This window comes from Schistocerca serialis, chromosome 12 (assembly GCF_023864345.2).
Source record: "Schistocerca serialis cubense isolate TAMUIC-IGC-003099 chromosome 12, iqSchSeri2.2, whole genome shotgun sequence".
Lineage (NCBI taxonomy): Eukaryota > Metazoa > Arthropoda > Insecta > Orthoptera > Acrididae > Schistocerca > Schistocerca serialis.
In genome coordinates, this window is record NC_064649.1 from 76,880,063 (window position 1) to 76,896,047 (window position 15,985).

General features: G+C 44.7%; 1 protein-coding gene and 1 pseudogene across 1 annotated transcript in view; both read left to right on the forward strand.

The window, feature by feature from the left end:
• LOC126427945 (homeotic protein proboscipedia) overlaps positions 1-15,985 on the forward strand; it is a 41,782-nt gene that overhangs the window by 13,314 nt on the left and 12,483 nt on the right. Inside the window, exons 3-4 of the mRNA XM_050089836.1 lie at positions 7,697-7,715; positions 9,695-9,812. Coding sequence (XP_049945793.1) covers positions 7,697-7,715; positions 9,695-9,812 — 137 coding nt within the window. The remainder of the gene's footprint in view (positions 1-7,696; positions 7,716-9,694; positions 9,813-15,985) is intronic.
• LOC126428685 (5S ribosomal RNA) lies at positions 2,786-2,903 on the forward strand (annotated as a pseudogene).

The following is a 15,985-nucleotide window of genomic DNA, read 5'->3' on the forward strand; positions in this document are numbered from 1 at the left end:
ATGCTTCGTCCCACGCTTCGGTGCGGGTAGGCCCATATTTTTCCAACTTTGTTACCTGTGCTTTACGTTCTGTTTTATCTTATTGTTCTGAGTATTTCCTTGACACCCGGGCGCTGAAGACCTTGCCGTCGTGCGCCCATACAACCCTCTCCAACATCATCATCATCATCATCATCATCATCATCACAGTCACAAATGTTTATGTGAAGCCACGTAAGACGACTTTGCAGCGTCGAAGGCTATCCGCCGTACGGTAGGCGCCATAATGTCCTGAACGCTTCTGATTGCTTTTTTCCAGCTGGAAGATGTTGCTCTGAAAGCTAACATCGAAATGGAGAAGTGTTTGCGTGGAGGTGCTTCTAGATTTGTAAGGACCTGTAGCTGTAAACTCAGATAACTTCTGAGGACGTTCCATTTCAGTCCATATTTCGAGGTAAAACACACGTCAATTGGCTCTTGAAAGTTCGCTGACGTCGTACAATGAGAGGGGGTTAATCATCACCCCTAGTGCGCTGACATGGACCCCTAATTTTTGTCGTAAGATTTCTGATAGGTTTGAGTCGCCTAGTCACGATTCTTCTGTAGTAATCTCTTCATCTCAGAGTAGCACTTACACCGAACGTCCTCAGCCGTTTGTTTTACGTATACCTATCACCGTTTCCCGCTATAGTTTTCTCCCTCTCTGGTTCCCTTTGGTATTGTCGATGTCCTTCCTTGATGATGGTGATGGTGGTTGGTCATCAGCGCCCGTACAAATCCCCAATCTGTACACAGTCCAGTCCATCCACTTTCACGAATGATGATGGAATGATGAGGACAGTCGCCTGGCAGAGAAAATCCCCAACTCGGCAGGGAATCGAACCCAGGACCATGTGATCCAGAGGTAGCAACCCACTAGGCCACTAGCTGGGGACTCTTTCCTTGATATCTTGATGTTTTATTACTCTACCCCTTCTTTCTTCTAGTGTCGATTCTACATAGGACCTCCTCATTTCTTATCAGCAGGGTAAGTTCAGAAGAGCTGGACCACTTTTCTTCAGTATAAAATTCGTGTTTTAAAAACAAAATAAAAACAGTCTCTATTTCGTTTACAGATTTTTTTTATTTATTAGCAACAGGTTTCGACCCTTTTCTCAGACCATCTTCAGGTTTCGACCGTCATTATGAAGTAAGGTTGTCGCTACTACTTCTAAGTATCTCGCTCCGTCTGGCGCCACCAGCATTCACAATTGCGGTCAAAAGCCTGAAGATGGTCTGAGAAAAGAACCGAAACCTGTCGCTAACAAATAAAAAATCTGAAAACGCGATCGAGACTGTTTTCATTTTATTTTTAGAATTTTATACCGATCGCTGTGCTCCAGAATGCTGTCTAGAATTTTAAAATTTGTGTGTTCTTCAACCTCTTTTGACTTCCAGCAGCATGATCGTATAGAGTGTATTGCTGAGGTATCTCCGCTTAACACACAATAGATATAATAAAAATGAAAATAACCATGAGTGGTCCATCTTGCGCACAGGTGTATGGGAGAGATGGATTAGTGAACTGGGAGAGATAGACCATAAAAAAATGGCTACACATAAAGAAAAGAGTCAATTAAAATTATGTATTTTTATACGAAATATGTTTTAATGAATACAGAATTATACTGTTAAATATTTCATCATTTTATTATAAATCTTGATTGAATTCTCTAATGAGTTGTTGGTTTTGTTCAAGCATTAGCCTGTGTGTATTTTCGTGATCTTCTACTGAGTCCGCATCTGATGAAAACAGTGAGCTACTTGCAGGATTCTTATTTTTTACCTTCTTTATTCTATTTTTCTCTTTACTAGTATTTCGTTTTGGTAATCTTTTTGTGTCTTTTTCAGTTTCCTTTCTTTTGTTATTCCTCTACTTTCTTACAGCTTCACTATCTTCTACAGTGTTGAGCCTTTTCGATACAGTTGCTGCTCTCCTCGTAAAATACATGGTGTTGTCAAAGGAAGTAATGGGCGATATTTCTTCCATGTTTTATCTGAGTTGGCTTAGGAGCAGTCAGTTTTAAAGTGGTAATTTTGGTAGTTTCTACTTTAGTAGGAGTGGAGTCCGATGTTGCATCCGTGAATACCAAATAAGGCTGCTCTTTTGATGTCTTTGGTATCATTATCTTTTTTGATGAGCTCTGAAATGGTTGGTTGACATGTGTGTGAGATTCCGCTATTTTTTGGTAGAGACGTATCTTCCAACAAATCAGCATAGTCAGGAACTGGGACCTTCTTCATCGGGATTATACCACGTGCTTTGAAACTAAATTTAATTATGTTTTTCTCTTCACGATTAAAACAAGTGGTCTGTCTATACCGAATGATATTGGTCCATTTCTCCCAATCGGGAGATGGATCCTGATTTCTGTCTGCAGGTAGGTAAGACGGTGGTCATTTCATGTTGGTTCCATCCCTACGCCTTTGCCAACATCATTATTGTGGAAAATAAGCCTTAATACAAAAATTATTTAACTGTACGAGAGAATTTTTCAGCTTGTCAGACTAGAGAATGTGATTTATCTCCAGAATTAACACGAAAACGACAGCAACACGTCTGTTGACAATCTTCCTCGCAAGGAGATGGACCTGCTCTCTAGTGGAGACTTTCTGAAATACGTCACAGGGACCGTCTCACTCAGTGATGCAGCTCTCCCGGACTTATACTATCCTTAATTTTTCCGTATCCTCCTGCAATACCACATGTCAGCCGTTTCGATTGCCTTGTTTTCTAGTTTTCTCACACCCCATCATTGACTACCATCCCAACAGCCTTGCCACAGTGGTAACACCGGTTCCCGTCAGATCACCGAAGTTAAGCGCTGTCGGGCTGGGCTACCAGTTGGATGGGTGACCATCCGGTCTGCCGAGCGCTGTTGGCAAGTGGGGTCCACTCAGGTCTGAGGAGCTACTTGATCGAGAAGTAGCGGCTCCGGTCCTGGAAACTGACATACGGCCGGGAGAGCGGCGTACTGACCACATGCCCCTCCATATCCGCATCTAGTGACGCCTGTGGGATGAGGATGACACGGCGGCCGGTCTGTACCTTTGGTCCTTCATAGCCTGTTCGGGAGGAATTTAGTTTAGTTTTTTATCATTGACTACTGTACTGTGCTGCGTTAGCAGATATTAGGCCTATACTAGATACTAGTATTCCTTGACAAGGAACTCTTCAGCTCCGCTATTCTACTTCTTGTCTCCTCCTTCGTCCTTCCAACATGCATTATTTTGCTTGCAAGGTAGCAGAATTCCCTCATTTCATCTGCTCTGCGGTTAATTCCGATGTTACGTTTCCTTCTAACCTCATATCTGATGCTCCCCAGTTTTCCAGTTTACTCTCAGTCCAGCTTATTATGCTTTTTATTCAGTTAACAATGACCTTCAATTATTCCTTACTTTCACAGAGCACAGTAAGCTCATTAGCGAACTTATCATTGACATGCTCTTACTCTGAGCTTTAACCTTACTTCTAAACATTTCTTGTATTTCATCCATTACTTCTTGAATATACGGCTTGAACAGTAGCGGAATACATCAAAGCCATAGGCGCTTCGAGTTCATTTCACCTAGTCTTCTATTTTTATTGTTGCTTTTGCTTGTCATTATTCTTCTTTCCCTCTAGAGTACGCCTATTTTCCGTGGATTCCAAATAAATAGCAACTTTGAAGCCCTACATCCATCTTTTCCCTTTTCTGCCTCGTATCTTTACCTTCACAGGGATCAACTTCAAAGTCATTTATGGCAGCCAGTAACTACTTCATGTGATCATATTGTACTGTTATAATTGCAATGCGTTTATGGCCCCACATATGCAACTGGTACCTGGATTTCATGGGATCTATTCCCAAATCAGGTAACTCATGTATAGTAATTTATACTTATAATGTACTGATCACATCCTTCTGGGCTACAATTCTTTGAGCAAGATTTGGTCAAATTATCATGCTGCGTCATTTATTCCCAACAACTATTCAGTATGTCTCGGTGTTGGACAGTGAGACAACGTCCACACATCAGCGACATGATCACCAAATATCTGGTTTATCAAACACAGTCCTCCACCCTTGAACATGAAAAGCAGTATCATCAGACATTAGGTCTGTCGCAGACGATATTCCAGTTGCATCACAGTGATAGAATAAGACATCACACTCGTTGTATGTAGTCCCCAAGCCATTACGATAATTACCAAACAACTGACTTGCCACAAGCAGACCTCTACACACACTTCAGTGGCAGACTCACTACACATCGTGTTTCTCTCACATACGCCTCCACTACAGCAGCAGAACCATCAGATATTGAGTTTGTCACATTCGGTCCTGTAACCGTATTACAGTGACAGAATCACCAACAATGAACTTGTGAAAATCAATCCTCATCCACACTTCAGCAAGGTATTCACAAGCTGTTGGTTCTTTTGTATACAGTTCGCTACTTGGATTTCAGTGGTAAGAATACTAGATATTGGATTTGTTGCACACAGTCCTCCATTGGCACTGCAGTAGCTGAATCACCAGACATTGAGTGTGCTGCATGCAGTCCTGAAATCATACACTCCTGGAAATTGAAATAAGAACACCGTGAATTCATTGTCCCAGGAAGGGGAAACTTTATTGACACATTCCTGGGGTCAGATACATCACATGATCACACTGACAGAACCACAGGCACATAGACACAGGCAACAGAGCATGCACAATGTCGGCACTAGTACAGTGTATATCCACCTTTCGCAGCAATGCAGGCTGCTATTCTCCCATGGAGACGATCGTAGAGATGCTGGATGTAGTCCTGTGGAACGGCTTGCCATGCCATTTCCACCTGGCGCCTCAGTTGGACCAGCGTTCGTGCTGGACGTGCAGACCGCGTGAGACGACGCTTCATCCAGTCCCAAACATGCTCAATGGGGGACAGATCCGGAGATCTTGCTGGCCAGGGTAGTTGACTTACACCTTCTAGAGCACGTTGGGTGGCACGGGATACATGCGGACGTGCATTGTCCTGTTGGAACAGCAAGTTCCCTTGCCGGTCTAGGAATGGTAGAACGATGGGTTCGATGACGGTTTGGATGTACCGTGCACTATTCAGTGTCCCCTCGACGATCACCAGTGGTGTACGGCCAGTGTAGCAGATCGCTCCCCACACCATGATGCCGGGTGTTGGCCCTGTGTGCCTCGGTCGTATGCAGTCCTGATTGTGGCGCTCACCTGCACGGCGCCAAACACGCATACGACCATCATTGGCACCAAGGCAGAAGCGACTCTCATCGCTGAAGACGACACGTCTCCATTCGTCCCTCCATTCACGCCTGTCGCGACACCACTGGAGGCGGGCTGCACGATGTTGGGGCGTGAGCGGAAGACGGCCTAACGGTGTGCGGGACCGTAGCCCAGCTTCATGGAGACGGTTGCGAATGGTCCTCGCCGATACCCCAGGAGCAACAGTGTCCCTAATTTGCTGGGAAGTGGCGGTGCGGTCCCCTACGGCACTGCGTAGGATCCTACGGTCTTGGCGTGCATCCGTGCGTCGCTGCGGTCCGGTCCCTGGTCGACGGGCACGTGCACCTTCCGCCGACCACTGGCGACAACATCGATGTACTGTGGAGACCTCACGCCCGACGTGTTGAGCAATTCGGCGGTACGTCCACCCGGCCTCCCGCATGCCCACTATACGCCCTCGCTCAAAGTCCGTCAACTGCACATACGGTTCACGTCCACGCTGTCGCGGCATGCTACCAGTGTTAAAGACTGCGATGGAGCTCCGTATGCCACGGCAAACTGGCTGACACTGACGGCAGCGGTGCACAAATGCTGCGCAGCTAGCGCCATTCGACGGCCAACACAGCGGTTCCTGGTGTGTCCGCTGTGCCGTGCGTGTGATCATTGCTTGTACAGCCCTCTCGCAGTGTCCGGAGCAAGTATGGTGGGTCTGACATACCGGTGTCAATGTGTTCTTTTTTCCATTTCCAGGAGTGTATTTCAGTGGTGGAATCGCCAGACATTTAATTTGTGAAATGTATTCCTACATCCGCACCTAAGCAAGACAATCACATGATACTGTTTCCGTTGTATATAGTTCTCCACGTGGACTGAAGTAGTAAGATCACTACGTATTGCGTTTGTTCCATGCAGTCCACCACCCACACTTAAGTGACACAATCACCAAATGCTGAGTTTATTGCACGCAGTTCCGCTCACACTATAGCGATATAATCACAAGAAACTGAGTTTGTCACACACAGTCGAACGACCATATTTCAGTGGCAGAATCACCAAACATTTGGATTTGTGAAACGCCATGCTCCACCCACTTTCATCTAGAGAATCACAAGTTAGTGGTTGAGTTGCATGCAGATTTCCACTTCTTCAGTGGTACAATCACTAGATACTGGACTCGTTGATCACTGTCCTTACCCCACACTTCAGTGGCTGAATCACCAGATATAAGATTTGTTGCACACAGTCCTCTACCTGCAATTCAGTGGCAATATCACCAGATATTGGGTTTGTCGCCTGAAGTCCTGCAGCCGTATTTCAGGGCAAAAATCACCAGACATTGTATCCGTGAAATGTAGTCCAGCATTTACATTTCAGCACGAGAATCACAAGATATGGTCTCTGCTGTATGCAGTTCTCTACTCTGGTTTCATTAGTAACATCACTAGGTATTGGGTTTGTTGCACGCAGCCTCTGTGTGCACTTCAGTGACAGAATCACCAGATACTGGGTTTGTTGCATGCAGCCTTTCACACGCACTACCCGATCAGGATCACCAAATATTGAGTTTGTCACACGCAGTCGTGCAACCGTGTTTCAGAGACAGAATCACCAGACTTAGGATTTGTGAAATGCAGTCCTCCATCCACACTTCAGTAGAGAATCACAAAATACTAGTTCTATATGAAGATGGTATCTGTTCTTTCAGACATGTACTGTACTGTACTGTACTGTACCTCAGCGCACCTGATGATGGCAAGGCGGTCGATTGCCGAAATATTGTGTCCTATGCACACTCATAAAACAAGAATAATGGAATGTAGTCTAATTAAGTCGGGTGATGCTGAGGGAATTAGATTAGGAAATGAGGCACTTAAAGTAGTAAAGGAGTTTTGCTATTTGGGGAGCAAAATAACTGATGACGGTCGAAGTAGAGAGGATATAAAATGTAGGCTGGCAATGGCAAGGAAAGCGTTTCTGAAGAAGAGAAATTTGTTAACATCCAGTATTGATTTAAGTGTCAGGAAGTCATTTCTGAAAGTATTTGTATGGAGTGTAGCCATGTATGGAAGTGAAACATGGACGATAAATAGTTTGGACAAGAAGAGAATAGAAGCTTTCGAAATGTGGTGCTACAGAAGAATGCTGAAGATTAGATGGGTAGATCACATAACTAATGAGGAAGTATTGAATAGGATTGGGGAGAAGAGAGGTTTGTGGCACAACTTGACCAGAAGAAGGGATCGGTTGGTAGGACATGTTCTGAGGCATCAAGGGATCACCAATTTAGTATTGGAGGGCAGCGTGGAGGGTAAAAATCGTAGAGGGAGACCAAGAGATGAATACACTAAGCAGATTCAGAAGGATGTAGGTTGCAGTAGATACTGGGAGATGAAAAAGCTTGCACAGGATAGAGTAGCATGGAGAGCTGCATCAAACCAGTCTCAGGACTGAAGACCACAACAACAACAACAATGCACACTCATACCAGGCTGTTCACCCGAGATTTATTTCGTCATAAAATACGCCTGGAGAAATTGAAGAATCACATCAAAAGATAATTAAATCAAGACCCTAAGCGGTCGACAGACGTTGATATATATCGACGGCGACAGTTGAAAATGTGTGCTCCGACTGGGTCTCGAACCTGGGATCTCCTGCTTACATGGCAAACGCTCTGTGGACATTAAGTTGGGAATGTGGGTCTCACAGGGAGCGTTCAAGGGATAAATCCCTGCAGTCGCACTATCCTCTGTGCCCTCTGTGGCTCAGATCGATGGAGCACCTGCATTTAAGCAGGAGATCCCGGGTTCGAGTCCCAGTCGGGGCACACATTTTCAACTCTTCCCGTTGATGTATATCAACCCCTGTCGACAGCTTAGGGCCTTGATTTAATTATCGTTTCAGATATTAGCTCTGTTGTGTACAGCTCTCCACTTGGACTTCAGTGGTAAGATCACTGTTGCTGTTGTGGCCTTCAGTCCTGAGACTGGTTTGATGCAGCTCTCCATGCTACTCTATCCTGTGCAAGCTTCTTCATCTCCCAGTACTTACTGCAACCTACATCCTTCTGAATCTGCTTAGTGTATTCATCTATTGGTCTCCACACTGCCCTTGATGCCTCAGAACATGTCCTACCAACCTATCCCTTCTTCATGTCAAGCTGCGCCACAAACTCCTCTTCTCCCCAATTCTATTCAATACCTTCTCAATAGTTATGTGATCTACCCATCTAATCTTCAGCATTCTTCTGTAGCACCACAATTCGAAAGCTTCTATTCTCTTCTTGTCCAAACTATTTATCGTCCATGTTTCACTTCCATACATCGCTACGCTCCATACAAATACTTTCAGAAACGACTTCCTGACACTTAAATCCATACTCGATGTTAACAAATTTCTCTTCATCAGAAACGCTTTCCTTGCCATTGCCAGTCTACATTTTATATCTTCTCTACTTCGACCATCATCAGTTATTTTGCTCCCCAAATAGCAAAACTCCTTTACTACTTTAAGTGTCTCATTTCCTAATCTAATTCCCTCAGCATCACCCGACTTAATTCGACTACATTCCATTATCCTCGTTTTGCTTTTGTTTATTTTCATCTTATATCCTCCTTTCAAGACACTGTCCACTCCGTTCAACTGCTCTTCCAGGTCCTTAGCTGTCTCTGACAGAATTACAATGTCATCGGCGAACCTCAAAGTTTTTATTTCTTCTCCATGTAATTTCTTTTGTTTCCTTTACTGCTTGCTCAATATAGAGATTGAATAACATCGGGGAGAGGCTACAACACTGTCTCACTCCCTTCCCAACCACTGCTTCCCTTTCATGCCCCTCGACTCTTATAACTGCCACCTGGTCTCTGTACAAATTGTAAATAGCCTTTCGCTCCCTGTATTTTACCCCTGCCACCTTTAGAATTTGAAAGAGAGTATTCCAGTCAACATTGTCAAAAGTTTTCTAGAAACGTAGGTTTCCCTTTCCTTAATCTTTCTTCTAAGATACGTCGTAAGGTCAGTATTGCTTCACGTGTTCCAATATTTCTACGGAATCCAAACTGATCTTCACCGAGGTCGGCTTCTGCCAGTTTTTCCATTCGTGTAAGATCACTAGGTGCTGAGTTTGTAGCATGTTGTCCTCCATCCACACTTCAGTGGCAGAATCACCAGATGTTGGGTTTGTAGCACACAGTTCTCCACTCCTCCAGCAGAAACACCATATTGCATTTCAGCGGCAGGGTCACCAGACATGAGGTTTGTGCCGTGCACTGCGGCAGTTGTTTGGTGTGGTCTGAGGCCTTGTCCTCCGCTTCTGCAGGCGGTGCCGGCAGCTGCCAGAACTGTGACATCGCGGCACCCGGCGCGCAGCCGCCGCCCCCGACGTCCGCCTCCGCCCCGGGCGCGGCGCCGCCGCCCCCCGTCACCGCCGCCTCCGGGGGCGGCACGGGCACTGCCAGCTCGGGGGCGAGCAGCGTGTCCAGCTCCATCAGCAGCGCCTTCGACAAGATGGCCACCGAGGACGACTCGCGCTCCACCGGGTCGCCACCTGGCGGGCCGCACCAACAGCACGTACGTACCAGAATGGTCAGTCTTCTCACCCAGCAACAGTACTGCAGGATTGGTCGTCCACATAGCAGGTGGAGAGGAGACACTTCACCCCATTTCTCTCCACTTCAGCCTACCCTGTGGTGTACAGTGGTTCATCATCACATAAATGCCAGACACGTCTCATAGATTACAATTCCCTAGGATCTACACTCTACGATAAAAATAGAAGACGCGCACGAAGGAATTGTCCGAATGGGGCGTGATACGTGTTACAACCCGGACACAATAGGAAGGACCAAGCCCCTTTGCTTTTTTCTTTTATCACTCGTTTATTACATCAGAAAAATACGCATTTTAAGACAAAATTTAACTACATTAAATATTGCTCCCAGTAAAGGTTAACATAAGCAGTGACAAAACTTAGTTCTCGTAAGGGTTTCTGCTGGAATCAAATTTTAAGGAGGCAATGTAAGGTTTATATCAATTCAGCTCAAACACGTAGCTAGTGATTGAATCGCGACACAGACAATTTCGGCAACAAATAAATAGCGTGAATTTGTACTCACAGTAACCAACCAATCAACAGTCTTGCCACTGAATACGTAGTAGGCCATTTGGAACGAATTAGCAACACCCAGCAACTAGGGGAGTTAATACCAACAGCTTTTAAATGTCTTGCTCCCCATTAAATAAACAAACTTACAGTAATTAAATGAACAACAAATCAAACATACTACGCTCCACTCAAACTCTTCAGTGGAAGCCAAGCCAAAATGAAGATTCCATTAACTGACTAGCATTGAAGTCGCACTAAAGCTCATCTCTGTGTTCCCAGACACACATGGGGCAAACTTATACAAGACAAGATTTTGAAGGGAGCACATCAGTAAAACCGGTAGTGGAGCTAACTCGTGCCGCTGAGAATTAAGGTACAAGACCGGAGCACAAGATGGTATACAATGAGGTTGCCTTAATACTATACTGCGCTCCAAAATATTAATTCAAATGGCCAATTCAAAATTAAGTACACATAAACCAGCATTAATTAACGAGGAGTGACACCAGGTCGCTCGAAGGGATGACAACACTTAATTGAAAAGACGAATGCCGGAAGCGGCAGTAACATCAAACACCTTCTCCGAGTTTTAACCAGGAGTCACTTCCCGCTATACAAGTAAACATTTAACCAAGCACAAGGAAGGAACCCCAAAGAGAAAATTCAAATAAAACCCCGCAAAAGATTGTAAAGGACAGGGAACCCCAACTATTTAAATTTAAAAGAATTTACTCTCCCCAAAGGCAGTGTAAACGCTAAGGCCACACTTAAGAGGCCACCAAAATTGGTTACAAAAGGTCTTATACATTTGCTCCTTTTCTTTAAAAGCAACACAAGGCTGCTTAACTTCTGCTGGACGTCCGGTATGGCTCGTGTAGGATACACCAGGCAGCAACCCAAGCTAGGCGCTCGCAAGGCACGGCGAGCAAAATCAGGAGAGCAGACAGGCAGGCAGCCAACACATATCCCCCATGCTGAACAGGCAGACCGCGTACAACCAACTCCACATATACGTGGTAGCTTCCCACCTCGTACCTCGCGGCGTCTCAGCAGGTAGCCCGAGCAAACGTCAACTGCCACTCGCCCCGTGAATGCGAAAACAACAAAGCAAGCAAAGATAAGAAACATCGAAGGATCGATAATTAACGAGCGCCACGGCTCAAGGCGGAAATACGTGCACTTGATGTACATGTACGAGCAAACAAATGCTTATACACTGAAGAGCCAAAGAAACTGGTACGCCTTCCTAATATGGTGTAGGGCCCCCGTGAGCATGAAGAATTGCCACAACGCGACGTGGCATGGGCTCGACTAATGTCTGAAGTAGTGCTGGAGGGAACTGATAACATGAATCCTGCACGGCTGTCCATAAATCCGTAACAGAGTGAAGGGTGGAAACCTCTTTTCAAACGCACGTTGCAAGACATCCCAGATATGCTCAATAATGTTCATGTGTGTGGAGTTCAGTGGTCAGCGGAAGTGTTTAAACTTAGGAGGGAGTTCCTAGAGCCAATCTGTAGGAATCATGAACGTGTGTGGTGTCGCATGGTCCTGCTGGAATTTCCAAGTCTGTCGGAACGCAGAATGGATGCAGGTGATGATAATAACACGTTGATTCCATACAAATGGCCACACGAGTTCAAATTACTATTGTAATAATACTCTAAATTAGAAATTTTACGTATTGTGATTTTTGCATAGTCACTTATTGACCTTGTGCTTTTGGTACAGAGCCCTATATGGTGAGGTCTGCGTTTTCGGTGACACAGGTTACACATTGCGTTTGGTTCATGATACGACGTCTTGCAGGTAAGGTGGTGGAAACCATGGCCTGCGATTTTGGTGATGACGAGTCTCATCACGAAGTTTTCCTTTGTCCATGTCCGGTCAATCGTGGTGCCTATGCTGTAAAATTCTTCCCTTTTTTTCCTTAAATGTTTTCAGCAGACTTCCCGAAGTGACGGTGTTGGGTAACATCAGGTTTATCCGGAGGCCTTCGAAGAGGAAGGGTTCCCTGGCCAGCAGGTATGCGAGTCTGGATCATGTTGTTTCGGACCCTCTGATACCTTTGTTTATATAGGCGCCTTTACTCTCTCTAGTGTCGTTAGGTTTTTCACTGCGAGTGTGATCCGGTGATTTCTGTGGACAAAGTCAGTATTGGCGAGGGTTTGGCTCTGAATAGTGCCGTTGCTGTCTCTAGGCTAGGAATCTAATGTGTTCTATTTTATGGGTAGCCACTACTGCTTGAATTGCTTTCTCTGTTACATATTTTGTGAAACATTTTGCAGTTGCTTGTACCGCGACGTCTAGGTACTTATGGTAAGATTTTCAGTTTTCTCTCCCGTATGAAGGTCTCAGCTGATACAGGTGTTCTTCCTGTTATTTCTGAGCACCGTCATTTCTGTTTTTGCCACATCTATTTCGGAGCCGTGTTCGACATACCAATCTTCCACATCGTTTATTCTTACAGTTTTGCAACGTCATTTCAGCCTATTTCAATATCGTCTGAACAAGCGTTTGAGATTACAGGCTAACCATTGCGGTATTCTTACGATTTCTTCGTCTGCCAAGGATAAATAACAGAGCACACAGAGGGTGCCTCTGAAGTAATCCGTTTGACTGGGGTATCGCCTCGGATGGGTAGGTTTTCTGAGACCTTTATTTCGTTCTGTTGCAGTTCTGCGCATATGATACGTTTCCAAACATTGTCTTCACTTGGGGCTTCCTCTAGTTTGCTTTCACTAGCTTCCCGTTTTTAAAGCCAAAGGCTTTAGTGCAGTCTACAACTACTACATAAAACTTTTCTCTTTTTTTAAGGACTTTCCGTACGCACTTTAGAGCTTTCCGTACGCGCTTTAGTACGAGTTATGTTGCGCTCAGAGCTGATCTTCCTTTCCTGAATCCCATCTGGTTTACGGGGAGGTGTTCATCTATTGTTTGATTCATTATTTCCGTTAATATTTTGAAACGTAAGTTTCCTGGTGCTATGCCTCTCTGTTTGCTAGGGTCCTTGGGACCCCTCTAATACAGCACTTGTGCTATTCACTGTCTCCACTCTTCTGGAATGGAAGCTGTTTCTATGCGATTCTTGTAGAGTTTTCTCCGCAGTGGCGTTAGTATATGGTCGGCGTCTTTTTAAATATTCACTATACAATCTGTCAGCACGTGCAGATTTTCTGTTGTTGTTGTTGATGTTAACGGCATCTTTGACCTCTTCTATAGCCAACGAAACCCATTCCGCAGTTGTTTGTGGCAATGTCTCCTGTTTGGGCTCTGGTATGCTATTTAGTCCTTCCTTGATGCCTTGATGAGTATGCAGTTGAAGTGCGACTCACATTATGTCGTACTGATCTGTTTCTTTTTTTTTCTTTTTTAAAAAAGGTGGTTCATGGTGTGGGTTCCTGTAGTCATGTCCTAGTTCATGAACCACGGGCAACGTATGAGTGGCCAAGTAAGTGGTCCCGACAGTCGGGATACCAGTTACTTTGGATAAGGCTGGGCATCTCGGACATATTCTGAGTCGTGGTCACCTTTGTGCTCATACGGCAAAGACTACCAAATCCACCGGTTAGTCCCTCAGCCGTTAGGGGTAAAACCCAATGGGACTCGGGGCAACTAAGGCTAGCAACCTGCTTCCCTGGTACTTTAAATATGGTGCTGGCAACAATCAGAGCAAAATGCCTCGGACCTTTGGAGGTGACGGAGTCCCACCTCTAACTGACAAACCAGGGACTCCAAAGATACGACTTGGCAAACAAATGGTAATGAGATGGGGAGCTATTAATATCAATGGGGGCTACTCTGGGATGAAGGTAGAGCTGGCAGAGGCTGCAAGTAAGATGGGGCTGGACGTTTTAGCTGTTAGTGACATTTGGGTAAGGGGTGAGAAAGAAGAGGAAGTGGGAGAATACAAGGTCTACCTGTCAGGAGTCAAAGCAGGAATAGCACAATGGGGTGTAGGGCTTTACATCAGGAAAGAAATGGAACCCAGCGTAGTTGCAATAAGGTATGTAAACGAACGACTGATGTGGATAGATTTGACAGTGTCTAGCAAGAAAATTAGGATTGTGTCAGTATATTCGCATTGTGAAGGGACAGATCAAGATAATATGGATAGTTTTTATGAGGCACTCAGTAATGTAGTTGTTAGAGTAAAGGACAAGGACAGTGTTCTGCTCATGGGTGATTTTAACGCCAGGATTGGAAATCGAACAGAAGGGTATGAAAAGGTTATGGGTAAATTTGGAGAGGATATGGAGGCCAACAGGAACGGGAAACAACTCTTGGATTTCTGTGCCAGTATGGGCTTAGTAATCACAAACTCCTTTTTTAAACATAAGAACATTCACCGGTATACTTGGGAAGGCAGGTGAACCAGATCTGTCATTGACTATATAATAACAGATCAGGAATTCAGGAAGGCTGTGAGGGACACACGTGTATTCAGGGGATTCTTTGATGACACTGATCATTATTTAATTTGCAGTGAAATTGGGATTGTGAGGCCGAAAGTGCAGGAGGTCAGGTCCATTTGTAGGAGGATAAGAGTGGAGAAACTTCAGGATAAGGAAATCAGGCACAAGTACATAACACCGATCTCAGAAAGGTACCAGTTAGTTGAATGTAGTCAATTACAGTCATTGGAAAAGGAATGGACAAGGTACAGGGACACAGTACTAGAAGTGGCTAAAGAATGTCTTGGAACAGTAGTGTGTAAAAGTAGGATGAAGCAAACAGCTTGGTGGAATGATACAGTCAAGGCAGCTTGTAAAAGGAAAAGAAGGCGTATCAAAAATGGCTACAAACCAGAACCCAGGTACACAGAGAAAGTTATGTTGAAGAAAGAAACAATGCCAAACAGATAATTGCAGCATCCAAGAAGAAATCGTGGGAAGACTTTGGAAACAGGTTGGAGACTATGGGTCAAGCTGCTGGAAAACCATTGTGGAGTGTAATTAGCAGTCTTCGAAAGGGAGGTAAGAAGGAAATGACAAGTATTTTGGACAGGTCAGGAAAACTGCTGGTGAATCCTGTGGATGCCTTGGGCAGATGGAGGGAATATTTTGAAGAGTTGCTCAATGTAGGTGAAAATGCGATCAGTAATGTTTCAGATTTCGAGGTAGAATGGGATAGGAATGATGATGGAAATAGGATCACATTTGAGGAAGTGGAAAAAATGGTCAGTAGATTGCAGTGCAATAAAGCGGCTGGGGTGGATGAAATTAAGTCGGAACTCATCAAATACAGTGGAATGTCAGGTCTTAAATGGCTACACAGGATAATTGAAATGGCCTGGGAGTCGGGACAGGTTCCATCAGACTGGACAAAAGCAGTAATCACACCAATCTTTGAACATGGAAACAGAAAAGATTGTAACAACTATAGAGGTATCTCTTTAATCAGCGTTGTGGGTAAAATTTTCTCAGGTATTGTTGAAAGGAAAGTGCAAGTATTAGTTGATGACCAATTGGATGAAAATCAGGGTGGGTTTAGGCCTCTTAGAGGTTGTCAGAACCAGATCTTTAGCTTACGGCAAATAATGGAGAAGTGTTATGAATGGAACAGGGAATTGTATCTATGCTTTATAGATCTAGAAAAGGCATATGACCGGGTTCCTAGGAGGAAGTTATTGTCTGTT